The sequence below is a fragment of the Cryptomeria japonica genome, chromosome 11 (genome assembly GCF_030272615.1).
Source record: "Cryptomeria japonica chromosome 11, Sugi_1.0, whole genome shotgun sequence".
NCBI lineage: Eukaryota > Viridiplantae > Streptophyta > Pinopsida > Cupressales > Cupressaceae > Cryptomeria > Cryptomeria japonica.
The window spans coordinates 575,839,395-575,865,819 of NC_081415.1; the positions used below are offsets into that span (position 1 = coordinate 575,839,395).

The following is a 26,425-nucleotide window of genomic DNA, read 5'->3' on the forward strand; positions in this document are numbered from 1 at the left end:
CAAGTATGCAAGTTGAACAAAGTTTTATATGGTCTGAAGCAAGCACCTAGAGCATGGTATGAAAGGTTACACTCTTACTTAATAAAGATTGGATTTATAAGGACTAGTGAAAACAACAACATGTATATGAAGAATGATAAGGAGAATGGAATACTGATGTCAGCCATATTTGTTGATGATATTATTTTTTGTGGAAATAATTCTTTATGCAAGAACTTTGGAAATAAAATGTGCAAAGAATTTGAGATGTCATTAATCAGTGAAATAAAGTATTTTATAGGTTTACAAATTCTGCAAATGCCAAATGGGATTTTCATTACTCAATCCAAGTATATAAAGGAATTCTTGAAGAAATTTGGAATGGAGGATTCTAAACCTATAAGTACTCCTATGACTACTAATTGTAAACTATCAAAGAATGATGAATCTGCATCTGTTGATGAGACACTTTACCGATCTATGATTGGAAAGTTGCAATATGTAATTTACAGCAGGCTTGATATAGCACATGTAGTAGGTATAGTTGCTAGAATTTCTGCAGATCCCAAAGAAACCCACATGACAGCAATCAAGAGAATTTTCAGATACTTGAGAGGCACTGAAGATTATGGTTTACTATATAAAAAGAGGAACGATTTTGACTTAAAAGTCTATACTGATGTTGATTGGGCAGGAAATATTGATGATAGGAAAAGCACAAGTGGTGGAGCTTTCTTTTTGGGAGAAAGACTAGTGAGTTGGCTTAGCAAGAAACAAGGATGCATTTCACAGTCAACAGCTGGAGCTGAATATGTCATTGCAACATTGAATTGTACCAATATAGCATGGATCAAACAACTGTTGGAAGGTATGAATAAGATAGTTACCGAGCCAGTAACTATATTTTTTGATAATACTAGTGCTATTAACATTTCAAAGAACCCGGTAATGCACTCTAAGAAAAAGCATATCTCTATAAAGTATCATTATCTAAGAGAAGAAGTTCAAGAAAAGAAAGTTGTGCTGGAGTATGTTAGAACAAAGGAGCAAATAGCAGACATCTTCACAAAGCCACTACCCAGGGACACTTTTGAGTATCTCATAAGCAAGTTAGGGGTCCTACCCCTATCTATTACTCACTGACAGAGTTCGGTGAAAGCATCAATTCTATGACTCTACAGAATACTATTTGTGAGTTGATGCTGATTTACAAACTTTAGGAGGGTTTTCTAAAGTTGTGCAGGAATTAGTGAATGAAGACAAATTGCTCTAATCAAGACTTAGATGATACATTTGTATATGTTTTAATTGCAAGGAAATTACTTCACAGGGGAAGTAATCATGAATTAGTTTTACTTTTGGCATTGTTTTCAAAGGAGAAGAAGACTAATGACTGGGGGAGAAAATTTCAGGAGAAGTTTACAGCTCAAGGATAATAGGAGTTGTGGCAGTCCGAATCAATTAGAATAAATAAAGTTGGTATTGCCATCAATACCAAAGGGGGAGATTGTTGGCATTAAAATGGTTTGTTGATATGAGGATATTGAGAAGGTTGTTGGAGATTGATGATAGAATTGATAAAGGATGATTACTGTCTTAATAATATTATTTTGTCATTAATGTCAAGCAATTGATTTTTTGATTTAGTATGATGTTGCCATATCTTAAAAAGTATGTTTTGATGAGTATAAAGATGTCGGTAAGTGACACAAAAAGAATGTGAAAATGAAGGAGAGTAATAAGTTATTCAATGGGCAATAATTACCGAGTTAGACAGTGATGAGATTATGTTATTTTGATTGTTTTGATATCCTATATATGTGTATTCAAGACTGAATAAGAAGGAGAAAAGATCTCATGCAATAGATGAGTAAAGGTTTGATAATGTTCTATTTTATCGAGCAAGGAGCTAGTCGGTAAACACCAAGGTTATCGCTGTCAGTTAAAGAGGAAAGAAGTTACCAAGTGGCAAGCAAAGCTACCGAGTAAAGTTCAAAATTAATTGAGTATCAACCGAGCAGTAACAGAATGCATTGGATAAATAAATGCATTATTAAATGAAGGATACTAGTGAGCTAGAGATTTATAGAAGATTGGAATGACGTGCAAGAAGTTTGTTAAGGATCAATGGTAATGAAAATTCAAGAGTTATATCTATAGCATAGATTAAATGGTCTTAACCGAACATAAGTACCAAGGAAGGAATACAAGTTCCAAGGCAAGATAAAGCATTTTTCAGTTCGAAGGATTCAATGAACCTAATCAACTTTTGAAGATTTGATGGCTAAGATTAATCATGGGAAATGTGATTAAGGAGATTAAGCGGTTAGGAATTGCTTATAAATAAGGAAAAATTGATGAACAATATATGCGGGAAAATAGAAGAATAGTGATGCGGCTGAAGGGATTATCGAGTACAGAAGATTGAAGATCTGATTGAAGAACAGATTGAGAAGCCTAGCAAGGATGAAGATAAGTCTTATGACAAGATTATTTTGAGCACATAGAGTCTACTTTAGCATTTCAGATGTGAAGTTGCAGATATATTTTACTACTGTTATTTATTTTTGTAAGTGAAAAGAAATCTCTTAACCGAGTGGACCTAACAGTCTTATTTTTAAATCCTCTAGCAAGGTAACATTCTGAATGAGTGTTTGAAATCCTTTGACAAGGTCACTTCCAACAAAGTGCAAGATTCTAATAGATCTAAGGGAAACCCCTTGACCGGGTCACATCTAGCAATGTGTTTATTTAATCTATAACAGGATTGGCTTTTAATCGAGCATACTCTAGAAGAGTATATTTTGTTTGTGGGTCCAAAATCCCACAGTGGTTTTTCCCTATTTAGGTTTCCATGTTAAATTTGGTGTTAAATATGTTTTGATGTTTTAAGTTTATCAGTTTATGAGTTTGAATGTTTTACTGTCATTGTTGCATATCAAGTAAGTTCTACCGAGGTTGAATCTGATTAAGAATTTGCACTTGTGAGCTTATCTGATTCACCCCCCCTCTCATCTAACTAATAGGTATTTGGTTCACCGACAAGATATATTGTTCACCGACACTTGGAAAGACTTGAAGACTACTTGGTTTTGTTAAAGATATTGTTTGGATACTTTGTTTTGGTGATTTTTTCATTTGTTTATTCAAGTTTACATATTTACTATTACCAGCAAATAGGTCCAGGTTATGCACCAGTAGGCATATCTATTCCAGATCAGCATGACACATCAAGGAGATAATTTGTTGTTATTATAAATGTATTGAGCTGACATCATGCATCAGATATTGTTTTATTTGTTATTGATTTTATTGTAATATCTTCTAGTGCGCTGACCTACTCAATTGGTCTTAGGTTATGGTATAAATGTAAGATCTCATTTGTGAGATTGATATGTGATTGAGAAAAGGATTGTAATTCGTTATATGCAAAAATTAGCAAAGTTATACATGCAGACATCATTCAAGATTGAAGGAAGGTTTGAAGAAGGCATATTAGAGCTAAACTGGTACTGAATCTAGCATAAGAAGATGCTACTTTGAGTAGTACATTATCATTGGATTTAACCATCCAATTGTAGTCAGTGTGACTCTCATTTTGTGTTTGAGCAGTGAGCTCTAAGTGCTTGGCTTTTCTGCATGTGCAGACCCCATATTCTACACACATACTATCTGCAATAGTATCATCTGATTGTGGGTAAGGTTTCCCACCGTGGTTTTTCCCCTTATAGGGTTTCCACGTATAAATATTGGTGTTATGTGTTGTGGATTTTATTGTCTTTCTATTTCATGCATTAATCTTTACCGGTACTGTAATTAACTAATAAATTGTCTACCAGAATAAAGTTTGGTTTACCGCTATTAAGCATTAAGTTTGGTTAAGTTGATTTTGGTTTGAATTTATTGGACAACTGATTCACCCCCCCTCTCAGTTGTCTCTGGGACCTAACATTGTCAAAAGAAATGGAAGGAAAAGATGTGACTCCCTCAACAATGAGATATAAAAGTGAGAAGAGAACCTCATTTGAGAGGGGGGAGAATTTGGAAATGTGGAGTGCAGATCTGATTTAAATAAGAAGTGCAGATTTGATTTAAATAAGAAGTGCAGTTCTAGATTATTTTCCAAAAGAATATGGACAATGTTGTGTCTCACAATAGGAAAAGAATAGATTGGGTGTGAAGTTACATTAGAAAACTTCAGAAAGAGCAGATGCAAAAGGGATTGATAAAATTAACATGCTCTTGGAAAAACATGACAAATTTGACGCCCAATTGCAAACAGAATATGATGAATGCAAGGACACGGTCAAACATGGAATTCCTACATTAGTTGATCAGAGAGGGGAAATTAAGGATAAAGACAAGTGGATTTCTAAATGTCAAATTCTTCTTGATGTTGCCCTTAGTGTTGCCCGGACAGATGGGATTGATTTAACGGAGACCACAACATAGATGGAGCAGTTTATCACTTTGGAAAACATTATTTGAGATGTCATCTTTGATGCAGATAGTTTCAAATCAAAGAATTATTTTGAGCATATTCAGAAGTGTGGTGCAGTTCTGGGCAGTTAGCCCGTGTGTGTAATGAAACAAACTTTGGTTCTTTAAGAGATTTATGTAATATGTTTTCTGTGTTGGTTGTAAGTTGGGTTAATTAGCTTGTTTGTAATTAGGCTTTAGTTAGTTTGAGTCTTAATGAAAGGGTATGTCCTTTCACTTTCAAACAGAATTCTCTTTTATATATATATATATGGAGAAATTTTAGAGAGAGGAGATGATGTTATCATCATTTTTCAAGACATTTTTAATGCAACATTCTAAGTTTTATTTTCTGGAAATGCTACACTAGTGAAGTACATTATCAATTGATTCTCTCATGTTCTCTATTTATATGAAGATCAGATGTTCTATTAATCTTTGATGACATCTATGTGTTCAATCATTTGATTAGTTCCTTGAGATCAATCTATTTTCTTTAGATTGCTTCAATGTGCTTCCTTATGTTTTTATGTTTTGAAGTAAAGTTGTAGTTAGAATATCAGTGTGGAGGATTGGTTGTCAGGTTCCATTTTGTCTTGTTGGTCCTTCAAAGAAAAGTTAAAAGAGATATAAAGGAAAGAAATCAATAGCTTCCATAGACATCACCAGTGATCAGATCAGATCAAATGAGAACTTCTAATTGTGCAACTAAATACTTTATTAATAGTTTAATAAACTATTATTACAATCATATATACACACAAAATTTATTATTATTCATTCAAAAGAGAGAGCAATAGTATAGACAGGGAAAGGCCTGTGTAAATAACACTAGCATTACAAAAGCAAGTTCACAAGTCCAAAGAAGGAGTAGTTTTTTAAAGAACATGGTCATCACCTGCAATGTGTTGGTCATGTCCACCAGGTTGATGATGACACATGAAATTATGTAAAAAAAACATGCACATATTTTAGTTAGTGACATAAAAGAGTATAAAATATAAACCATTATTGAACTTTTGTTATAATTAAAGCTTTCATTACTACTTACTCGCATGTTTTTTGATGTCTGCATCAATTGATACACCCTATCTTTTATATCATCAGTCTAAGGGTTTGTGCATACCAAAGAAACAATCTCTTTATTAATTTTTGTGATAGGCATTTTTATCACTTCTACAAGGTTTGTGGAAATTGCATAGTCCTCATCGCTTAATACTGTGTTGAGGTGCTGATGTAAGGGAGGTTCCTTTCCCTTTCCCTGAACATCCGATTGTGACAAGAATATTATTAACACTATCAAAATTACTTCAAAACACTCAAGAAAATAATATAATAATGTAACAGTTTGCTTCTATCTAATTTGTATAATTACAATGAGCTTTACCTTCTCAGTAGAAGTGTCGGGACCTACATCCCTATCTATGCTATGTGATGGATCCAGATTGCCCTGTGACAAAGAAAAAATGTAAACACGTTAGCGAAATGAAACCAAGAAACTTAGCAAAAAAACTTAATAATAAGATGGTATATTAGAGTCATTAATTGGAGGTTGGTATAAATGATATATAGTACATACCACCTCCATGTTAGTAACTTTGTTTGGATCTATATGATTCAAATTGTAATCAATTAGCAGCTCTTCCCCTACACTTATTGATTTTATCGTACATGCGAATACATGATTTCCCTCACATGCCTCAAATATGCAATTGGGTTGCTTATTAGTTGACCTAGGTTGTGTACTATTTATAAAACCTGCAATATTCCCTATTGCTTGTGGCCTTCCATCAATGTATAAAACCACTCATTTACTTTGATCATTATCTTTTTGTTGTATATAATTTGTTGACAGTGCATACTTACGCATACTTTTTTTATGTTGAACAATTTGCATCCATTTTTTGTAATTGTAACAAGGTCCGTCATACTCCATTAATTTAGCAACTTTGTTATAATAGACATTTACGTCATCCATGAAAAATAGGCCCAAACCATGTAATGACGAAGGTGCCATGTGATATATCCTCTTGTTAGCACAAAAAATGGTGTTTATTGGAGGAAGTTCCTTGGGTACCCATTATTTCTGTAGATGTTTGTACCTCAAGGGCACCTCAATGTCACCTTTGGTCTCATCATCATAATAACATGACCCCCCTTGAGTAAGGAAAAATTCCATGTGTTTATTGAATTTTCTTCTAATCTTTCGACCTCTAGTTGATCTCCCTATTTTAGACCTACTACATGTCTCACTTTCATCAACTATTCCTACATTTCCCTCACTTGAGGAAGACACATCTGACAAATACCTATTTGGTGGTACCTGCACTCCATCAAATGAGAGTTTTTATTGGTAATGAGAGAGATATTTTGCAAATGAGGGTAATGTTGATGAAGAATTCGGCCCTAAAGTTGACATTGAGATTAAAAATTGAATAAGTCCAACAGGGGCCTCAAGTGTTGATAACTGTATTAGATTTGCTGCTAAAGTTGAGGTTTAAAGAACTAAAGAAGTTTGTTTTCCTAGTAATTTTGAAAAAATAAACTATTTCTATAGGGTGTATTGACTTATACCTGTCAATCCATGAGACTGTACAGGATCCTTGTCAAAGGGGTTCAGGTTCCTGCATATGGAATTTAATTATCTTATGTTAGCTAAAAATTACATGTACCTATACTAAAAATTACATAGTACACAACATGAACAATATGCAATCATCATAATCGTTGTATATTTTTTTATTCCTTACCTTTACTTTATGTAGACTGTGCAGGATCCTCAACTAAAGGGTTGACAATGTCTATAGGCAATTACCTGTTTACACCAAGGGTGGCAGCATCACCCAAAATATATACATGAAATCAACACCAACAATTGAGAATCATAAGCATTATATTTGTAATTTAATAAACAATAAATACATATGTATCATGAGCATCATAAGAATCACATATGTAATTGAGCATCATAGGCATCACATATGTATCATCATAAACATGTAATCTATCACATATGTATCAAAAATCACCATCCATCACATAGCTAATAGACAGTCCACATTCCATAAATAAACACAAAGTTCAAAAAATGTCAAGTGTATCATCATAAACATGCAATCCATCACATATGTATTTTAAATCACCATCCATCACATAGCTAATAAATAGTCCAAATTCCATAAATAAACACAAAGTTCAAAAAATGTCATACATTTCATTCATGTCATTGATCTTCTTCTTCATCCAACTCATCATCATGACCATCATGATCATCATCGCCATCATCATCATCATCATCATTGTCATCATCGTTATCATCATCATCATCATCATCATCATCGTCATCATCATCGTCATCATCATCATCATCGTCATCGTCATCGTCATCGTCATCGTCATTGTCATCGTCATCATCATCATCATCGTCATCGTCATCGTCATTGTCATCGTCATCGTCAGTGTCATCATCATCATCATCAGCAGCAACATCATCATCATCATCTAGATCATCTTCTACTTCTTTGGTATCTTCTTCTTCCATCTCATTATATTTTATCGAACTTCCTCTTGGATCATGTCTAACAACAAATGACCAACCCAGTTTATGTGGAACCTCTGAGTAAAATACCTACTCACATTGGCTTGGAAGAATATAGGGCTCATCCCCAACTAGCTCAAACAACCTTGTATTAACCATTGTGAATCCATTATCATGTTCAATAACAGTTCTATCAGGATCATTTTTATTCAGTGGTAGCCTATACCATTTGACGACGAATAGAACTAATTTGAAGGAATTAAAGTCACACTCAAGTATATCATCCAAATTTCCATAGTATAAATTTTGAGACTCTTGAGGATGAAATATTGGTCACCTCAAAGACTGCAATTATCCCAAAATCACAAGTTTTCTTCGTGTCATCCAACTTTTTGATGCGAAATTTATGACCATTGCAGCACATAGCCTTGTGGTGTTTGACCTGCAATATGTCTAACATATTAAAATTATTGCATCGTGAGTTGATAAACATATGGGTGATTAATAAAATTATACATACTTATTTATCTCTTAAACCATATGCTAAATCAATTTCCCTTTGCGTAACATTGGAATCTCCATTACGATGAGATTCTTTAACCAATGAATTCACACCTTCCCATGTTAGTGTGCGACCAAAATGTTGACATCGTTCAATCTACACCATCATCCAATCAAGATTGTTTGCAATATACAAATGTATCGCATCCCATTCTATACCAACTGTACAAATAATTAAGAGATGACTTACAACCGATTTATTTAGAATATTAAGAATTAATTAACTACAATAACATCTTATAATTACCTCTCACTTTCATCAATCTACCTTTCCCCATCAAGTACTCCCCTTGAAATTTGTTAATGGGGTTGGGATCCCAAATGCGATCTACATGGATCTTTGCTGCAAACTTAGGAAGATATTCAACAATGTACAGCATATTTTGGTATACCATATATCCCTCCACCATAGAACCCTCAGGATGTGCTCTTTGTCGAACCAAAGCCTTCAAAAATTTCAAGTGCCTCTCAACCATCCATATTGACCTAGTGTGTATAGGTCCACACAATTCAATCTCCTCAACTTGGTGTATGATGTAGTGTCCTTGTGCATTGAAAAAAGTTGAAGGTAGACACTTTTGCATTTCATACATTAAATGAAGAATTTTTCTCTTCCAATATTTTATATCATTTTTATGGATTTCTTTAGATGACAACCACCTAGAAGAGATTCAAGATGCAAAAATATATAAACGAGACTTTACAAAATAATATACAATATATTACATAACAAGTAAAACAAATTGCAAATATATTATGTATACAACAAATTGAACAAAAGATCACTACTTACCTCATGTATTTTCCAAGATCATATATGACTTGTTTGACATTATTGTCAAAGGTGTCTAGGAGAGATAGAGATAGAATATACTGCAACAATTATCAAATGGACTTTTCATTGTTTTCTAACATAATAAAATGAAAAGTACATGTGTAGTATACAAATATTTAGTAAATGCACAAGAACATGATTTACCTTAATGAAGGTATGCCAATCATGTGTTTTTATCCTATTGGCATTGTACACTCTAATGAGAATTAAAGGTGTTGTCATTGTTGGCAACCTTCTGGCATTCATCTGGTAAACCACCGACAAACATCGGAACTGGCACCGGCACCGGCAAGCACTTCATCGACAGCGACAACAATGTATATCGGCACCCCAGCTGACAGGAACAAACTTTTATAAAGCTGACATGGCATATTGTATTAGACTCATATATATGTATGAGTTCTTGTAAATCATTTGAACATGTATGGACATGTGATGGATATGGTAGAACTGATGAGCGAATATTAAGGCAGATTTTGTATAAGGTTTATGGTTATAGTATGAGCTTAAACCGGTACTGAACTTGGAATAGCAAATGCTGAATTGTAGCAGTACATTATATTGGATTCTCATAACCTATTTTGTAAGTCAGCGAGACTTCCATTTTGTATTTGAGTAGTGAGCTCTAGGCAGTTGGTCTTCCTACATGTACAGGCACCACATTGTAAGTAATATCCATTCATTGGCCAATGAGTGAATATTGTGGGTCACAAATCCCACCGAGGTTTTTCCAACACCAGGTTTACTCGTTAAAAATCTTGTGTTATGGTGTTTTTTCTATGTTGTCTTTATTGTTCCTATTTACTGCATTAATTCTTATTTACTGGTACACTATTTTGAAATGAAAAATATTTAATAAGGTCAAATATTTTGTAAATCGGTTAGATACTGATTCACCCCCCCCCCCCCCTCTTAGTATCTCTGGGACTATCATTAATCCTAACAATTGGTATCAGAGCCTAGTCCTCTATTTTCAAAAGCCTAATAGCTTGAGGAAGATTCTGACATGGATATAGATGGAGAACTTGAGAAAGCAATTAGAAGGAGCTCTTGCGGACTATGATGCAGAGAAGTTGAAGAATATCAAACTTGAAGATGATCTGAGGACTGCACAGGAATTCATTCAAGGACTTTAGGAAAATCTTACTATTGCTAGAAATAAAAGAAAAGAACTTCATGAGAAGATGCAAAGTGATGATGATGAAAAGGAAACTCTTAATGATCTTGTGAACAAATTGAGGCAAGAAAATAGTACTATGAGGAATGAAATGCAAGACATGACTACGAGGTTTTGTAAAGACATTGAGGACAGGAAAAGAATGAAGATGACTTGACTAGGAGATTCAATGATGTTGGAAATGGAAATCTAAGACTCAATCATGAAAATGATATGTTGAAGACAGATCTGATTCATGTGCAACATGATAAAACTAAACTTATGAGACAAAAAGGAATTTTGGAAAATGAACAAGCTACTGCAAATCAACATAAAGAGAAATTCAAGAAAAGTTCAGAAGAACTTGATGATATGCTAAAAAGTCAGAAACCTAATGGAGATACTAATGGACTTGGATTTGAAGTTTGTGAAAGTTTCGGTATTGCAAACAATCATGATCATAGTAAACTGGTAAGACAACCTAATGCTTACAAATTTAATGGTAAATGCTTTAACTGTAACAAGTATGATCATAGAGCAAATCAGTGTAGATATAGAAACAATCAGAACGTTAATGCACCCACCGGTCAATGTTCCAAATGCAACAAAATTGGTCATAATTCATAACACTACAGAATGAATATGAGATGTTATGTTTGTGGAAGATTTGGGCACTTATCTAATCAATGCAGAACAAAAACTGACATAGGATATGGAAAGGCTAATCAGAAGAACAATGTGACTTGTTATGCATGTAACAAGATTAGACATATTGCAAAATTTTGTAGAAGTAAGACTTCACCGGCAAATAATAAAGGACCTAGTTTGAAAGGCAAAGAGAAGGTAGATGAGGTAAGAAAGAATTTTCAAAATAGTGGATTAGAAAGAGAGATCAGAATGCTGATGAGACTATTCCTTCACCGGTAGAATAGAGTATTACTCCACCGGCAAGAGATTCTTCATCCAACTGAAAAGTAACCCTTTGAGGGTATTGCAACAAGTTGAATATCATGCATCTTACCCTCGGTTGATGGTGAGAAGATGGACTTCTTCTCTACTAGTAGATGTGTTCAGTTTCACTTAACCGGTGAGCATTTAATGTTGTTGTTGGAAGAAAAGACATTATAAATCATTGGTTTTCCCTCTTTTTCAATTCACCAAGCATTCAAACTTTCAGAGAGTGTGAAATCTGAGTGAAGGTATCGAAGGCGAAGAAGTGAAGCGATTTATTTTCAAGCACTCAAACCATTATCAAGTAGCTTAAGGTATTTATCAATGGCTTCCTCCTCTACTCCAGAATTTATTGCAAACCCTACTATTGTAGAAGTTGTGAAATGCCCTAGGCCCATTTTTAAGATCATTCCTGAGATAGCGAAACAAGATGATTCATAGGTGCTTTTTCAAAAATTCCTAAAGGTGTTGCTTATGTTGAAGAGCCTAGAATTTACATTCACTGCAATATTGAGGAATTAGGTTCTGATGAAGTACTAAAGATGTTTAAAATTGCTATCTGTGATAAAAATGGAGATGTCAAACCCAAACACAAAATAATTGAGACCATAGGTTTTGTGGAAATCTTGGACATCCCTCAATTTCCTAAGGAGGTAGTGAGAATTGTCCTTAGCAGGGTTCATGGAGAATTTCTTTGGCTAGATTTAGTTTGCAAAATCACCAAGGAAGCAATTAGGGCAGTGACAAGTTTACCCTCCACTAGTAGCAGGCTAGATAAGACTAAGAAGGTACCTAATAACAAAGTCATGACCTTAACAGGAGCAACATATGATAGCAGATCCCTGAGAGTAAATGACATCCAGGATGTAAATATCAGATTCATAAGCATGATTTTAGGTTATAAAACCACACATGCAAACCGACTCAATTCAGTTTCTAGTCTTTGCATTAAAAGTGCTTATGATATGGTCAATAATGATGCAAAAATATATGTATGTGAGTGGCTAAAGGATGAATTGATAGAAAATGTGAAAAAAGATAAAAGGAGATAAGAAAGGAACATTTTGTTTTGGCAATCTTTTGGTATGTCTTATGTTGTATTTCACAAAAGAAGTTCCCGGTATTGGAAAGAAAGTCTTTGGTTATGACATACTGGTAGGAAAAAACTGCTAGAAACCTTCACTAGCATGGGTACTGATAAGGGAAATAATATCACTGAGTATTTCAAAGCCTTCCAAGCAAAAATGAAAACCAAGGAGAGACTACCACAGAGTGTAGTAGACAAGTACAATAAGAAACTATGTTTTGTGATTAAAAATGATGAAATTTGGATGGAAGCAATTGTTCCTAGAACTGTATGGGTAACTAAAATGGGGTATGAGGCAAATGTAAACATTACTGAAACTTATTCTAAAGCCCTGTTAGAAGCACCTAAAGAACCAAAAGAAAAGGTATTTGGTAATGCAAAAACAATTGAAAGTGGTGTACAAACATTGAAACAAAGAAATAAAAGAGAAAAATACATAGCGAGTGCAACCAAGCAAGTGAAGGAAATAAAAGAAAACATTATGAACATCACTGGAATAAAGGAAAGTGACCTAGAAGGATTACAACCAGAGGCACATATCTCACTGGTTGGTACATCATGTGAAAGTGAGATACCTACAGAATTTAAGAGAGTTGATAGGAAGATAAAACCCTCACTGGTACCCTCTCCTTCACCAAAGAAGACAAGGAAGAAGCAACAGGTAGTGAAACCACCGGCAAAGAAGTTGACGTCAAAGAAGAAACAAAAACAAGTCACACCACCTATGGATAACTTACTGAGTGAAATCACTGATGATGACAACTTGGCTAATGTTAGCAAACTGTATAATACATTCACTGATGCAGAAAGGAAAGTATTGAGAATAGCATAATTCTACATCTTGATATATACAAGAAAGTGTTAATAGAAGTTGTAGATGATTTGCCTAATGAATTGTATAGGAGGTTAGATGCAAAGAGAATTTCAGTTATGGAGCTAGATAAGAAACTTAAAATTGAAAAACTTATAGCGGTACATCTGGTTGACTCTAAAGAAGAGATTGATGAACTAATTAGTGAAGCTAACATATCAGTTTTTTCTAGTGGACACTAGCATGTAAGCTTAATGGATGGAGGAGTCAATGAAATTGCAGAAGAAATAGTAGATAAATGGGATATCTTTTTCGTAGAGAAGGAAAAATAGGAAGAGTTGAACAGACCTAAGAAAACTTTCAAGGTTTATCAAAAGGACAGAGACAACGGAAAAGGTAAAGTTGGTGGATTACCAAACATAAAAGTAACTGACAACCTACCACCACCTTTGGTTACTCCACCGATACATACTAAGGATATACTAGCTATTGAAAATGTTGAGACACCACATGAGGACACTAACCCTGAGTCAGAAATTTTATACACCATGAATATTGACACTCATGTTGTAAACATTGTAGTGGACAAGGATAGCACTGAGGTGAAAAATGATGTTGACCAACCAGAAAAAAATATTGAGGTTGGGATACAAATAGAGAAAGTAGAGAAAGAAGAGCATTCAGTGGAACCTTTGGACAGTGGAATGGTTACTGGTAATATTGATGCTAGCACTAAGAAACCCAAAGAGACAGTGTAAGAGATACCAACAGCAGATAATACAAAGAAACCAATAGAGAAACCGACACATACATAGGCACACATTGAGGTAGTACAACCAACAATCACTGAGAAACCAAAACCATTGCTAGTAGAAATGAAAACTTAGACTGGTCCACTAGAGGTTGATTCAAGCAAATTGGTTACTCCCACTAGAAGCACTGAAATTGTAAAGGTAGTTGGTTAGACATCTAGTACTTCATTGAGCAAATTTAGACCTACAAATGTGATAGAGGTACTTCTGGACTTAATAAAGAAAATAACTGACTATAATACATTGGCCTATAAGGCGATTGATGATACTATTCCTATTCTTAAGATGATTGCACCTAAATGCAATGTAGATAATGTAAAGGATTCTTTAAGTCAGTTAGACACATTGTCTAAATATATTGCTGGAAATATACTGACAGTTGATCAAATTAATGAGGAAACATTTAAGGAGAAAATGGAAAAGGAAAAAGAAAAATTCTTTGTAGAAACAATAAAGAAGTGCATGGAACACATTGACACACTTTTACCGACACTGAATACAACAATTTTGGAGTATAAGGAACTATATAGGGACACATGCAAGCCACATCTGTTGACAGTGGATATTGAAAAGGAAATAAGTAAAGTTCAAAAGGAGATAGATGATATAGCTGATAACATCATTGGTTCATCTGAACCTATATCAGTTATTGAGCAAGAGATAGCAGGATTTGAGGAAAAATTGGAGAAGCTAGAGAAAGAGAAAGCAAGGATCAAAGCAAATGCTAGAGAGCTTTAGTACAAACTCAGTCCTAAATTAGACAACCTTATCTCTCTGAGAAAAGAGATCTTTGAGGCATTAATTCAAGGGAAAAATTCACAGGAGCATATGCATCATCTCACTGGTAAAATCCAAATAACTGAGGCAACCATGACTGACAGTAACATATTCATACAGAGCTTAAACTTGGTTTTGGTTGACATATTTCTGATTGTAACCAATCGGTTACAAAGTTCAAGGTGAAGTTCTGCACTCATTTGATAATTTTTGACAACCTTTGTCATTGATGTCAAAGGGGGAGTAGTGCACAGATTTTTGGTAAAATTTTGGACTTCACTTTTTGGGACAATTTTTAGATTTTTCTCATGAGTGTTGCCATCAATGCAAAAGGGGGAGATTTGGCATTGCACACTCTAATGAGAATTAAACGTGTTGTCATTGATGGAAACCTTGTGGAAAACTTCAGGCAACCATGTGGCATTCATTTAGTAAACCACCGGTAGACACCTGCATCGGCAGGCACTTCACTAGCAGCGACAACAATGTATACCGACACCCCAGCTAACAGGAACAAACTTTTGTTTATTGCATTTAATTGTAAATATCTTTTGTAAATACAACATGGCATATTGTATTAGACTCATATATATGTATGAGTTCTTGTAAATCATTTGAACATGTATGGACATATGATGGATATGGTAGAAGTGATGAGCGAATATTAAGGCAGATTTTGTATAAGGTTTATGGTTATAGTATGAGCTTAAACTAGTATTGAACCTGGCATAGTAAATGCTGAATTGTAGCAGTAGATTATATTGGATTCTCATAATCCATTTTGTAAGTCAGTGAGACTTCCATTTTGTATTTGAGAAGTGAGCTCTAGGCAATTGGCCTTCCTGCATGTGCAGGCACCACATTGTAAGTAATATCCATTCATTGGCCAGTGAGTGAATATTGTGGGTCACAAATCCCACCAAGGTTTTTCCCACATTGGGTTTCCTCATTAAAAATTTTGTGTTATGGTGTGTTTTCTATGTTGTCTCTATTGTTCCTATTTACTGCATTAATTCTTATTTACCGGTACACTATTTTGAAATGCAAAATATTTAGTAAGGTCAAATATTTTGTAAACCGGTTAGATACTGATTCACCCCCGCACCTCTCAGTATCTTTGGGACTGTCATTAATCCTAACACATCCCTAGCCCAAATTCACTCTTCTTTGATATGAGATTGTTTATGTTCACAACAAGTCCTATGGGAAATCAAATTTTTTGTATGACTTCTTTTATAGCATTACTTTGCTAGTCCATTAATAACCAAGGAAGGGAACTTATATTAATCTAGTCTCCATTTCTATTTGATTGAATGATATTTTTCATTGCATGATTGGATTCGTGAATGTCACTATAAATTTTGACAATTTTCTCTTTGTCACACCTTCCCTCCAATATTTTCCATAATGTCTCTATTATATTTTTTCCAATATGCATAGTATCGAACAAATGCACAATTTGTTGTTGCTCGTAGTAGGGAAACCTACTAAATTGTCTCATATAACTTTTTAGTCCTTTTGGAAGGTGGTCATTAATGCCTTGATGACCTTCACAATCATCAATTACATCATCAGTAAACAAAACACAATAGAAAAATACAAATGCCAAACATAAACCATTAGATGGAATGACATTACCTTGATGATTAATTTTATTATATTCTAACTTCCATAGGCAAGGTGTCATTCTCTATGGCTTTGATGTAGTCTCTTCTTTCCCATTGAAAAGTTTTTGTCAGTATTTCGATACTTATGATTTATGTGGAGGAAGTGCCTATACTCATCAAACACCTACTTTCCTAAACTTTTTGAATGACAGGATTTCATCTTTGGACCACAAACTGGACATGCAAATTTTCCATTTGTTTGAAGACCTACAAGATAATGTTTAATTGGATTAAATATGTTAATTTTTATAATTATAATTATAATGTGCAACTTGAACACTGTAACATACCACAAAAGTGTGTTATCCCTGGGGCATCATGTATTGCCCATACAAGCATTGCATGGAATTGAAATTGTCTTTGTCATATTGGTCTAGAGACATCATACATAGTGACACCATTACATAACTCCAGAAACTCATCGATAAGAGGCTCAATATATACATTCATATCTTTAACTTGGTACTTACCTAGTTGAATGAACAAAAACATTACATAATTATTATGACCAATTTACTGCAATATTTATAATTAAATGTAGATGACTATTAAATGATAAAATACCTGGAACAATCATCACCAATATTATGTGCTCCCTCTTTATTAACATCCATGGAGAAATGTTATTGTTGATAACAAAAACTAGCCACACCGAGTAAACTGATCTCATCTCTCCAAATGGATTGACACCATCCGCTGCCAATGAAAGCTTGAGATTACGAGGTTCTTCTTTAAAGTGTGGCAACTTTTCCTCTATGTCCATAAATTTTGAACCATCCATGGGCATTCGAATAATGTCATCTCAACTTCTATTGTGTGCATGGTAATCCATAAATTATGTCGAGCTAGTGCACCTAAATAATCATTGCATACATGGAATAATGGGAATATAACGAAAAACCTTGCGAGGCACCTTTTTTGTTATTTGATATGTCTGATATCTACTGATATGTCATTCGGGGCATTTTGTTGTAAATTCATGTTGTTTATGATATATAATATGATCATTGGGACAAGCATATATTGCTTGATACTCCATTCCAATATCTTTCAGAATGGAAGATAATTCTCAATATGAACGAGGTAGAATATTTGATGGTGGTAACAAAAACCCACCTATCACTCTACAAAATATTAATTTGTTAATATAAAAATATTAATGGTACATGATTACCCTTTATTAACTATAATGACATATAGGACATACCTTAACATACATGAGATTGTTATGTTGGATAAACCATTCATAACCTTGAAGTTCACTAGCAACAATAAAATAGAGAGAAGAGTTGTTTAGGAGCCTTGACAAAGGGGCTTGTATGCCTTCTCAAGTACAGGTAAATCATGAACAACATAAAAGTCATCTTGATCATCATGATCGGCTACGCCAGTACTAAATGTGTCATGGATCAATGTATTTGTACCATCATCTTCAATTGTGTTTTCTAGTGCATGATCATCATCTTCCATGGGATCATTATCTTTAGCTTTGATATTCACACCTCCATGTTCCTCCACTTCGAAAAACATATTCATCAAGTTGTGTTGGTCCATATCATGTTCCCTGGGGAGCTCGACCTATATAAAAATGATAAACATAAATAAACCATGATCATGATCTCATCATGAAGTAATTTTTTATTTACATAAATGGTTAAAATGATATAATGAATAGATTACCAATGGATGATAATCATGTCCCCTTCAATGTGACCATGCTGCCTACAATGTTTCTTAGTTGTTTTGATTAGAAGTCTTCTAGTCTTTAAGCCCTTACAAATTTTGAAGGGACAATAACATTTTCCATCACTTTTTCTTTTCAAGTTAGACCACAATCTAGAAATTGTCTCCTTATTTTGTTCTTTGTTGATATTTTTTGACATGGTCTTTCTTCACATGCAAAAAAATTGAGCTATCGAAACTTTGATGCATATCCTTCACAAAATATGCAAAAGGATATCGCAAGTATGGAATTATTCTTAGAACTAGTTATATAGAAGTTGAAATGTTACTTAAACTTAGACTCACTTCAATTATGAAGACTATTTTATTTAGATAGTTTTCTTGGCTAAAAAGGAAGCTTGATTTTGGCAAGTTGATGAAAAATATTTGAGTTTTAAAAAAAGAGAAACCTTTTTATTGTGTCATCTAATAGAATCAACTTAGGAATGATGAATTTATGAAGAATTCAATCAATTCATTCTTAATGTATTAAGGTTTTAATTTGAGAATTTTAAGGTTTTATCATTCATAATGTGGTTTTGAGTAAATGGCATTTAGGCTCATTCCATATTTAGCCTGCTAGGGTATAAGATTTCTTCTAATTTATACAACCAATCAACATGAAACCAACTTCATATGAAAGAGAATTGAATTGACTATTAGAGTCCAAAATATGAAGAAACTTAAGTAGTTACATTCAAAGTTATAATCAATTCTTTTATTGCAACCCTGTCAACAAGGGTTTTATGACAGTTTCGACAAAAACCATTAGAACTTTCTTTATAATTCATGGCTGACCTTGAAACTTGTCTTGAATTAAAGATAACTCTTCATTCTACAACATCAAATAGGTTATTAGGGGTAGAAGAGAATGGAATATTGGGACAAAGAGACAAAAGTCCAGCTGTTCATTAAAAACCCATAAAAGGAGGAAATAAAAATAGATGAAGAGAAGAAAAACCTAATATACTTAGCAGAGCTTCCATGTGGGACTGACAATTGGAACTGAATATTAGATAATTAGAATAAGTCTAGTAGTCAACAAAAAGTCTGCAACTCCACAAAAAGTGAGAAAAATGACCAAAACCTTCCTGGACAGAGAAATGTTTTGGGCTTTTACAACTTTCAACATACGATAATAGCAGGTGCAATGAAGAGGAACAACACCTAGAAAAATTTGACCGAGGGAGATCCAATTAAAGATTTCTCAAATTTGTTATATATGTGGGCAAAATAAGGCTATATGCCCAAGGGGGTATTCAAGCAAAAATTCCAACTGTTAGATTGAATCCCAACACACTCTACAACTGGTGCCAAATTCAACTATGGAAAATTCAAATGCTTATCACCTTATTTGATTCTAAAATATTTTTCTGTGGATTTGACAAAACTGGGAAGTTAAAGTCTATTTTGTAACACCACTTAGATAAATATGTGGACATCACTGCTTCTTATGTCCCAATTCTGGTATAGTAAATAGGGTATACTTATTTTTTAATTTTTATACAATACTTTTAGCCTTTATCTAACATAATCGATAATTGGAAGACTTTTCAATAACTAGGAACTGTAGCATTAGGAAAGTAAAGAAAAATAGATAAATGAGAACATACCGGTAGGATGACAAGCTCAAATTTATGAGACACGCACTCTAAAATGAACTTGTCTGCAACCAACTTTACATGATTCAAAAACACAACCTGAAAATCCATAGGAATTTATAGGCATGCAAAAATCTACAGGAATTTATAGGCATGCGAAAATCTACAGGAATTTTTCCATCTCCAATAGTTCGATACCCTCTAAACTAGCTACTCAATCCTTCTATATCACCTGCTAGATAACCCAATTTTAAACCAAACAAGGAAAAGATAACAATATGGTTGATATAAATATGTTGTTGTTAATTAGAAAGTCAAGAGTTAAAGGGAGAAGGACACATTGAACCCGATTTGTAGAGAGGCAAAGAAACAAAGGAATTGCCAAAGGCAAAGGAACTTTTAATTCAATCTGTCACGTGCAATTTTCAAATGAACCCATGCTTTTTTTTTTTTAATAATGCATGTGGCCGTCAGAATTCTGAATAACATGGGCTTCATTGGAAAATATCATTGGCATTTCAACATTATTGGGCATTTAAAAAAAAAATCAAATTTGATCACAAAATGCCTTGTCCGTCGGAAACCTCCATCGAAATTTGAGGTCAAGTGTATTAGTGCCTACATGGGAGATGTTTCTTATATTAGAGGAAAGAATGAGGAATATCTTTGGTGCATATCCAAATGTGGATAGGATTCCTTTGCCTAATGAGAGGCCTAGATTGGTCGTTGAACCTCAAATTCAGTAAGTGGAAGAGGAGCCTAGTTCTCCCCAATCTATCGGTTCCCCAATTGGTCTTGTTTCTCCTCCATCATCTCCCTCATCTATTTTTGATGAACCACCATCCACTTCTGCTACTATTGAGACATGGTTACCACCATCCCAAGAACCCCTTCCACCACCAAGATTACCTACAAAAGCTACAATGAAGAAGCCAATGATTGCATCTTCCTCCTTAAGTGGACAACTTCATCAAATTCTAGAAATTCATAGAGTTGTGACTCCTCTACATGGGTTATCTCCGGGAAAAGATATTCATTTCTAGTCTTATGAAGGCTTTTATTTTCAAGGAGAGGTACCTCTACCTACACACAGATTTGACATCAAGTTGGGTGTCACAATTCCGGACCCCTCTCAGGAATGGGCCCTTGATACTTTCAAGCTAGGTGGAGAGCTTAGTGAGGATATAAGGCTCAATGATTGTGAGAAATTCATGAGTCATGATCAAAAATATCATAGATGAAATGGAAAGAAGGAAAGGTATCAAGCTTGACAATTTGAGGGAGGATGAAAGATAGGATGAAGGATGAAGGTTGCTAAGGAACAATTAGCAATTATGACTCATGGGATGGGGAGACACGTTGTGAAGAAGATTGGTGTACTTCTCCTTGAAGGGTGGGACATATCTTCTACAATTACATTTGATGCCTTAACAAGAAGGCATGATATTTACTTAGATACATTGAATCCATAACAGAGGAGCAAATTGCTCTTAGGAGCCATTTTTTATGACTATCTAGATCAATTGGTTATTTGGTGTTTACATCTAGTCACAAGGAGGCCAACACTGAGTCATGAAATAGATCGGTTGTTTGAAAGCCTAATTGTCAAAAGGATGGTTGATACTTCTGCTACTAAGACCACCGGAATGACCATACAAGTGGCAGGATTTGCCAATAAGGTGGGAATAAAGGCTAATGAGGAAGTTCATATCTTGAGGGATAGGGTAAAATCACTTAATGAGAAATTATATTTAGGACTGATGTATAAGCCTCTAGCCCTTCCAGAATATTCATCTAAGGAAGGAATAAGACTAAGAAGAAACCTAGCTTAGGCTAGGCTGGACATTTCAAGATTGAATAATGAGATTAACATGTTGAAGATGGATAATTCAAGGATGGAGAAGAATGAAGTTAAAGAGATGACTCAAGGAAAGCTTGAGTCTAAGTTTAATACAATTTTGGATCATGTGGATGCATCATGGTATAAACATGGAGAACTCAAGGTTTTTTTGAAGAGCATTTAAGAGGGTAAAGGTTCCTAGCTTTCTCTCTATCTCATATGAGAAAGATAATTATAGTATTGGAAATTACTTTGAGCCCCTTCCTCCCCCATTTGCATGACATCATGGTGTAGTTTAGATCAGAGTTTGAGGTGATCAAGTAGATTCTCATCATCCATGAAATGTACACACAGATAATTAGGTTTGAGATCAAAAGATTTCAATGATTGGTCACATTTCACATGCCAACCATGTTTCATAGAGAAACATGAACCCTTGAAGAGAAAAAGATATTAGGACCAAATTCAAATTGGAAAGAAGAGATTGGGACTACATTAAAGCCTATATCAGTTGACATCTTTGTAAATGAGACATAGATCATGAAGAAGTTAGAGTTTTACATGGATGCAATGTTAAGGTTTGACAGTGTAATGACAAGGATGGAGGTGGCCATAACCAAGATAGTGTTGGCAACAATGCAAAAAATTGAGGGGGGGGGTGAATCATTTTTCCCAAAAACCTACTACAACTTAAACCACAAATCAAATCTGATAATTAACAGTTTAAAGCATGAAACAACACCACATCAATAACATGCATAACACCAAGATTTTTTAAGTGGAAAACCTGATTAAGAGAAAAACCATGGTGGGAACCTACCCACAATGAGATAATACCCTATTAGGAGTAAGTGAAATATTACAATGAGGAATGCACATGCATTCAGACACACTGCCTAGAGCTCACTGCTCAAACAAGAAACCCAGAAAGGGCTACAACCCTTAGGGATGACTTACTACCTTACAAGAAGTCTCATTGAATTACAAAAGCATTTGGACAACAACCCAAACTACATGAACTATGAAAATAGCATCTCCATATGCTTGGGTATAGTTTTGGTTTAGCTCACTACCAAATCTTCGTTGTAACACATTCCTTTGTATAACTTCGCACAACTTCTCTGCTACTGAATGATTGATACAATATTCACACATAGCATGATACCTCACAATGATTATTGCATTCATTTATATAAGTCATCAACCTATATTTCAAGGTTGGCTAAACCCTCAACACAAATAACAAAATAATAATATCACACGCTACAACAATATATGTGAGCTAAAACAATGTTGGCTAAGACATAGTCTAGGCCTAAACAACCACCATAAATATGAAACACCTTCAATAATTATGCCTCGATCATTCACAACATGCTACCACATCATGAATGTCGCATAACAGGAAGAACATCACCAGACAAGGAAAATCTTCAATAACGCACACAATAATCAATGCGGACCACCAATATACACATAGAATAGGATCAAGAAACATTCACAAGCAACGTGAATTTCACCACAACAACTTGAATTACTAGAATCATGATCATCTCTCTACCAGACCTCAAGAACACCAACATAACTGACTATCAACTTGAAAGGTTCCCTTGTGGATTTCTAAATCATAAACCAATCTAACTGAGGACACACACCATTGTCTAGAATGCATCCCACACATCTGCAACTAAAGATATTATAATTCCAGAGCAATATAGAGCACAAACCAAAATATCGAGTAACAAGATCAACTGAATAACATCTTCAATACCAAACCTCATAACTCAATCAAATCAACATTTGAACTACTGAAACTTCTTCTAAATAAACTAGATATAAGTATCTCAAAATCAATTAATCCACATCATCTCATCTACAACATACAGGCTAAACCAACTCATTCAATCTGACTGCAACACCGGAATACATAGAAGAATATGTTGACAGCAATGACAACACACTATTCCAGCAAACTTCCCAATAGATAGACAATGAAGACTACCACCAATACATTAGAAGACTTCAAGGGTACAAGAAAGATGAATTGGGAGCCTTATGATTCTTTCTTCTCTTTGTTTCTGCATTTTCTAAATTTTGAAATTTTGAAATTTGAATTTCCCACCTTTTTTTGAAAAAAATTTATCTTTCTCAACATGTATAGATGAAAGAAGATATTATACTTGATTAGCTGACTCATTTGTGACATTTTAAAATAATAATGATTTTCATCTTCTCTATTCAATGCATATCTTTGGTAAAAATATGCTAAGATGTTGTATCTCCATGTGCATTAAATAGGTTTGTGGATTATTTGATCCTCCAACTTGATAAGAGTTATCGTGTGTAGAAATGAATAACTCCAAATTATCTACAACAACTACCACTTACAGAGCAAACAAGGAGAATGTGTCTTTGTAAATAAATCTAAAAAGTAATTTCTCTTATTCTGTCAAGCGATGACCTAACACATTTTGGAATTGTAAAAGGCTTGAAGCTTGTTGCATCCTTGCTTTTCTATAAAAGGATATTCAAGGTCTTGTGTTGAGTCTCTAGGTTTATATTTGAAGAATTATTCAAGCATAGTAAAATATTTTTCACTAAGAGTGAATTTGCTCTCAAAAAGTGCCTAGGTTTTGCAATATAGTACTGTTATCAGTTTCATGTCCTATTTTGTAGTCTCTTTGCAAATGGATATGTGAAAGTACTTTTATGTTATAAAAGAATCTTGAAATAACTTCAATGATTTCCAAGTTGTTCTCCCTATTTGTGCTCCTAAATCTTGTTCAAAATCAATATATTAAGGATTTTTAATTTTTCTTCCACATTGTGTTGTTGAATTTGTGTGAATTTGAGCTTCTTCTAAAGTGGGAGATTAAATTACTTTATTCATTCAAAGGGATTTTGTAGAGAACAAACCTTGTTGAGTTACAATTTGGGAATTCATTCATGTTATGAATAATATTAGATATTGGTTGAATAAGGAAAAAGATGTTGCAGAGCCTGCATATCTTATATTGTAATAATCATTCATCTATCCTAATGGACAAGTCATTGGTAATAGAATTATGTTGCTAACTATGGCGCTTGAAATCTAGAAAATTTATCAATCTTTATATTCATTTTTTATTTTATAAATTCCAGTTTTAGAGTAATAGGCTAAATTGACTCTCATTGTGATTCATAATACATATGTAAAGGATAAAAGCCATATCCAACAGTCTTAAGAATTTTTTTGATTTACTCTAAATATACTCAAATCATATTTGTTGCAGTACTAAAAAAAGAGAATTAGGACTATTGAAGTATTGTTAAAGGGAGACCCGCCTAGGTCCAATAGAGCCTAAAGTGTAGAGAAAATAGCTTGTTTCTTATCCCTGGTTATTTTTTTGTCAACTGACCCATTGATCCAATTCCTTGAACATTGAGGTTGGCTTCTCTTAGAGGATTTTTGGAGCAATTAGTTTCAAACACCAACACTCCCTATATGATCAAGATTGGGAGGACAGTGACCTATTGGTGGATGATCTCTAGGTTGGCATATCTCTTTCTTTATCTTGTAGATTAGAGCCTCTTTGGACTCTACTTGTGTTCCCATGTACTTTCTTTATGTGTTTGTTCCCTCCTAAAGGACCCAAGTTACCCCATTGGTACTTGGAAATGAGAGGTTACATGTCTTTATATGTTACGTGCTCTCCTAAAGGACCCAAGTCATTTTGTAGGTGCTTGGGAATTGGATTTTTTTTGTTGTAATCTTCCTTTATTTGTTAATCACCCTTCTTCTATTTTTTGTATCTTACTTTTTGATATTGAAGATGATGCAAAGCATTAGGGGCATTTAGGCTCTCTTTCATGTTAACCCGATTTTTATTTTCTCTTTCTCTTCATTTGCCTTCTTCATACGATCCATAAAGTTTGATACCATGATGAAAAACCCATATTCATCTATATATAATCTATTTTCACTACTATGGGATTTGACATAGAATTAACAGATCCCCCTATGCCCTTATGTTTTTGTTGATGTTGTGGGTGTTATGTGTCATCTATTCCAAGGTGGCATTCCATAGAAACATCTCGCTATACTGATATGACATGACATTTGTTCTCCTTATAATGACACATGATTCACACATACCATTCTAAGTGGGGACCTCTCATGCTTTCATATTTTTTCTTTTTTTGCATTCATTTGCAATTTTTGCTTTATCATAGATCCCCATCTTGCACTATCTTGTTTGCCAATTAGTGGGGGCCAAACCATTTGATCTATCATCTTGTTTGTCTATTAGTGGGGCCAATCCACTTGATCTAAGTTGCCCCATCATGTGGCCATCTAGCATAACTTTCTACCTATACCAATGTAATCTATCATCTTGTTTGTCTATTAGTGGGGGCCAATCCACTTGATCTAAGGTTGCCCTATCATATGGGTATCTACCATAGCTTTCTACCCATACCAAAAAAATTTATAAACCATTATCTTGTTTACCTTGGTGGGGGCCAAACCATTGGATCTTATCACCTTTTGTGGGCGCCAATTCACTCTATTTAAAATTGCCCTATCATTTGTCTATCTAGCACAATGTACTACCCATACAAGTGAATTCTA

General features: G+C 34.2%; 1 protein-coding gene across 1 annotated transcript in view; it reads left to right on the forward strand.

The window, feature by feature from the left end:
• The window catches only part of LOC131860345 (uncharacterized), a 66,539-nt gene that overhangs the window by 16,694 nt on the left and 23,420 nt on the right, over nt 1–26,425 (forward strand). Inside the window, exon 2 of the mRNA XM_059214738.1 lies at nt 13,980–14,111. Within this exon, the coding sequence (XP_059070721.1) occupies nt 13,980–14,111 (132 nt within the window). The remainder of the gene's footprint in view (nt 1–13,979; nt 14,112–26,425) is intronic.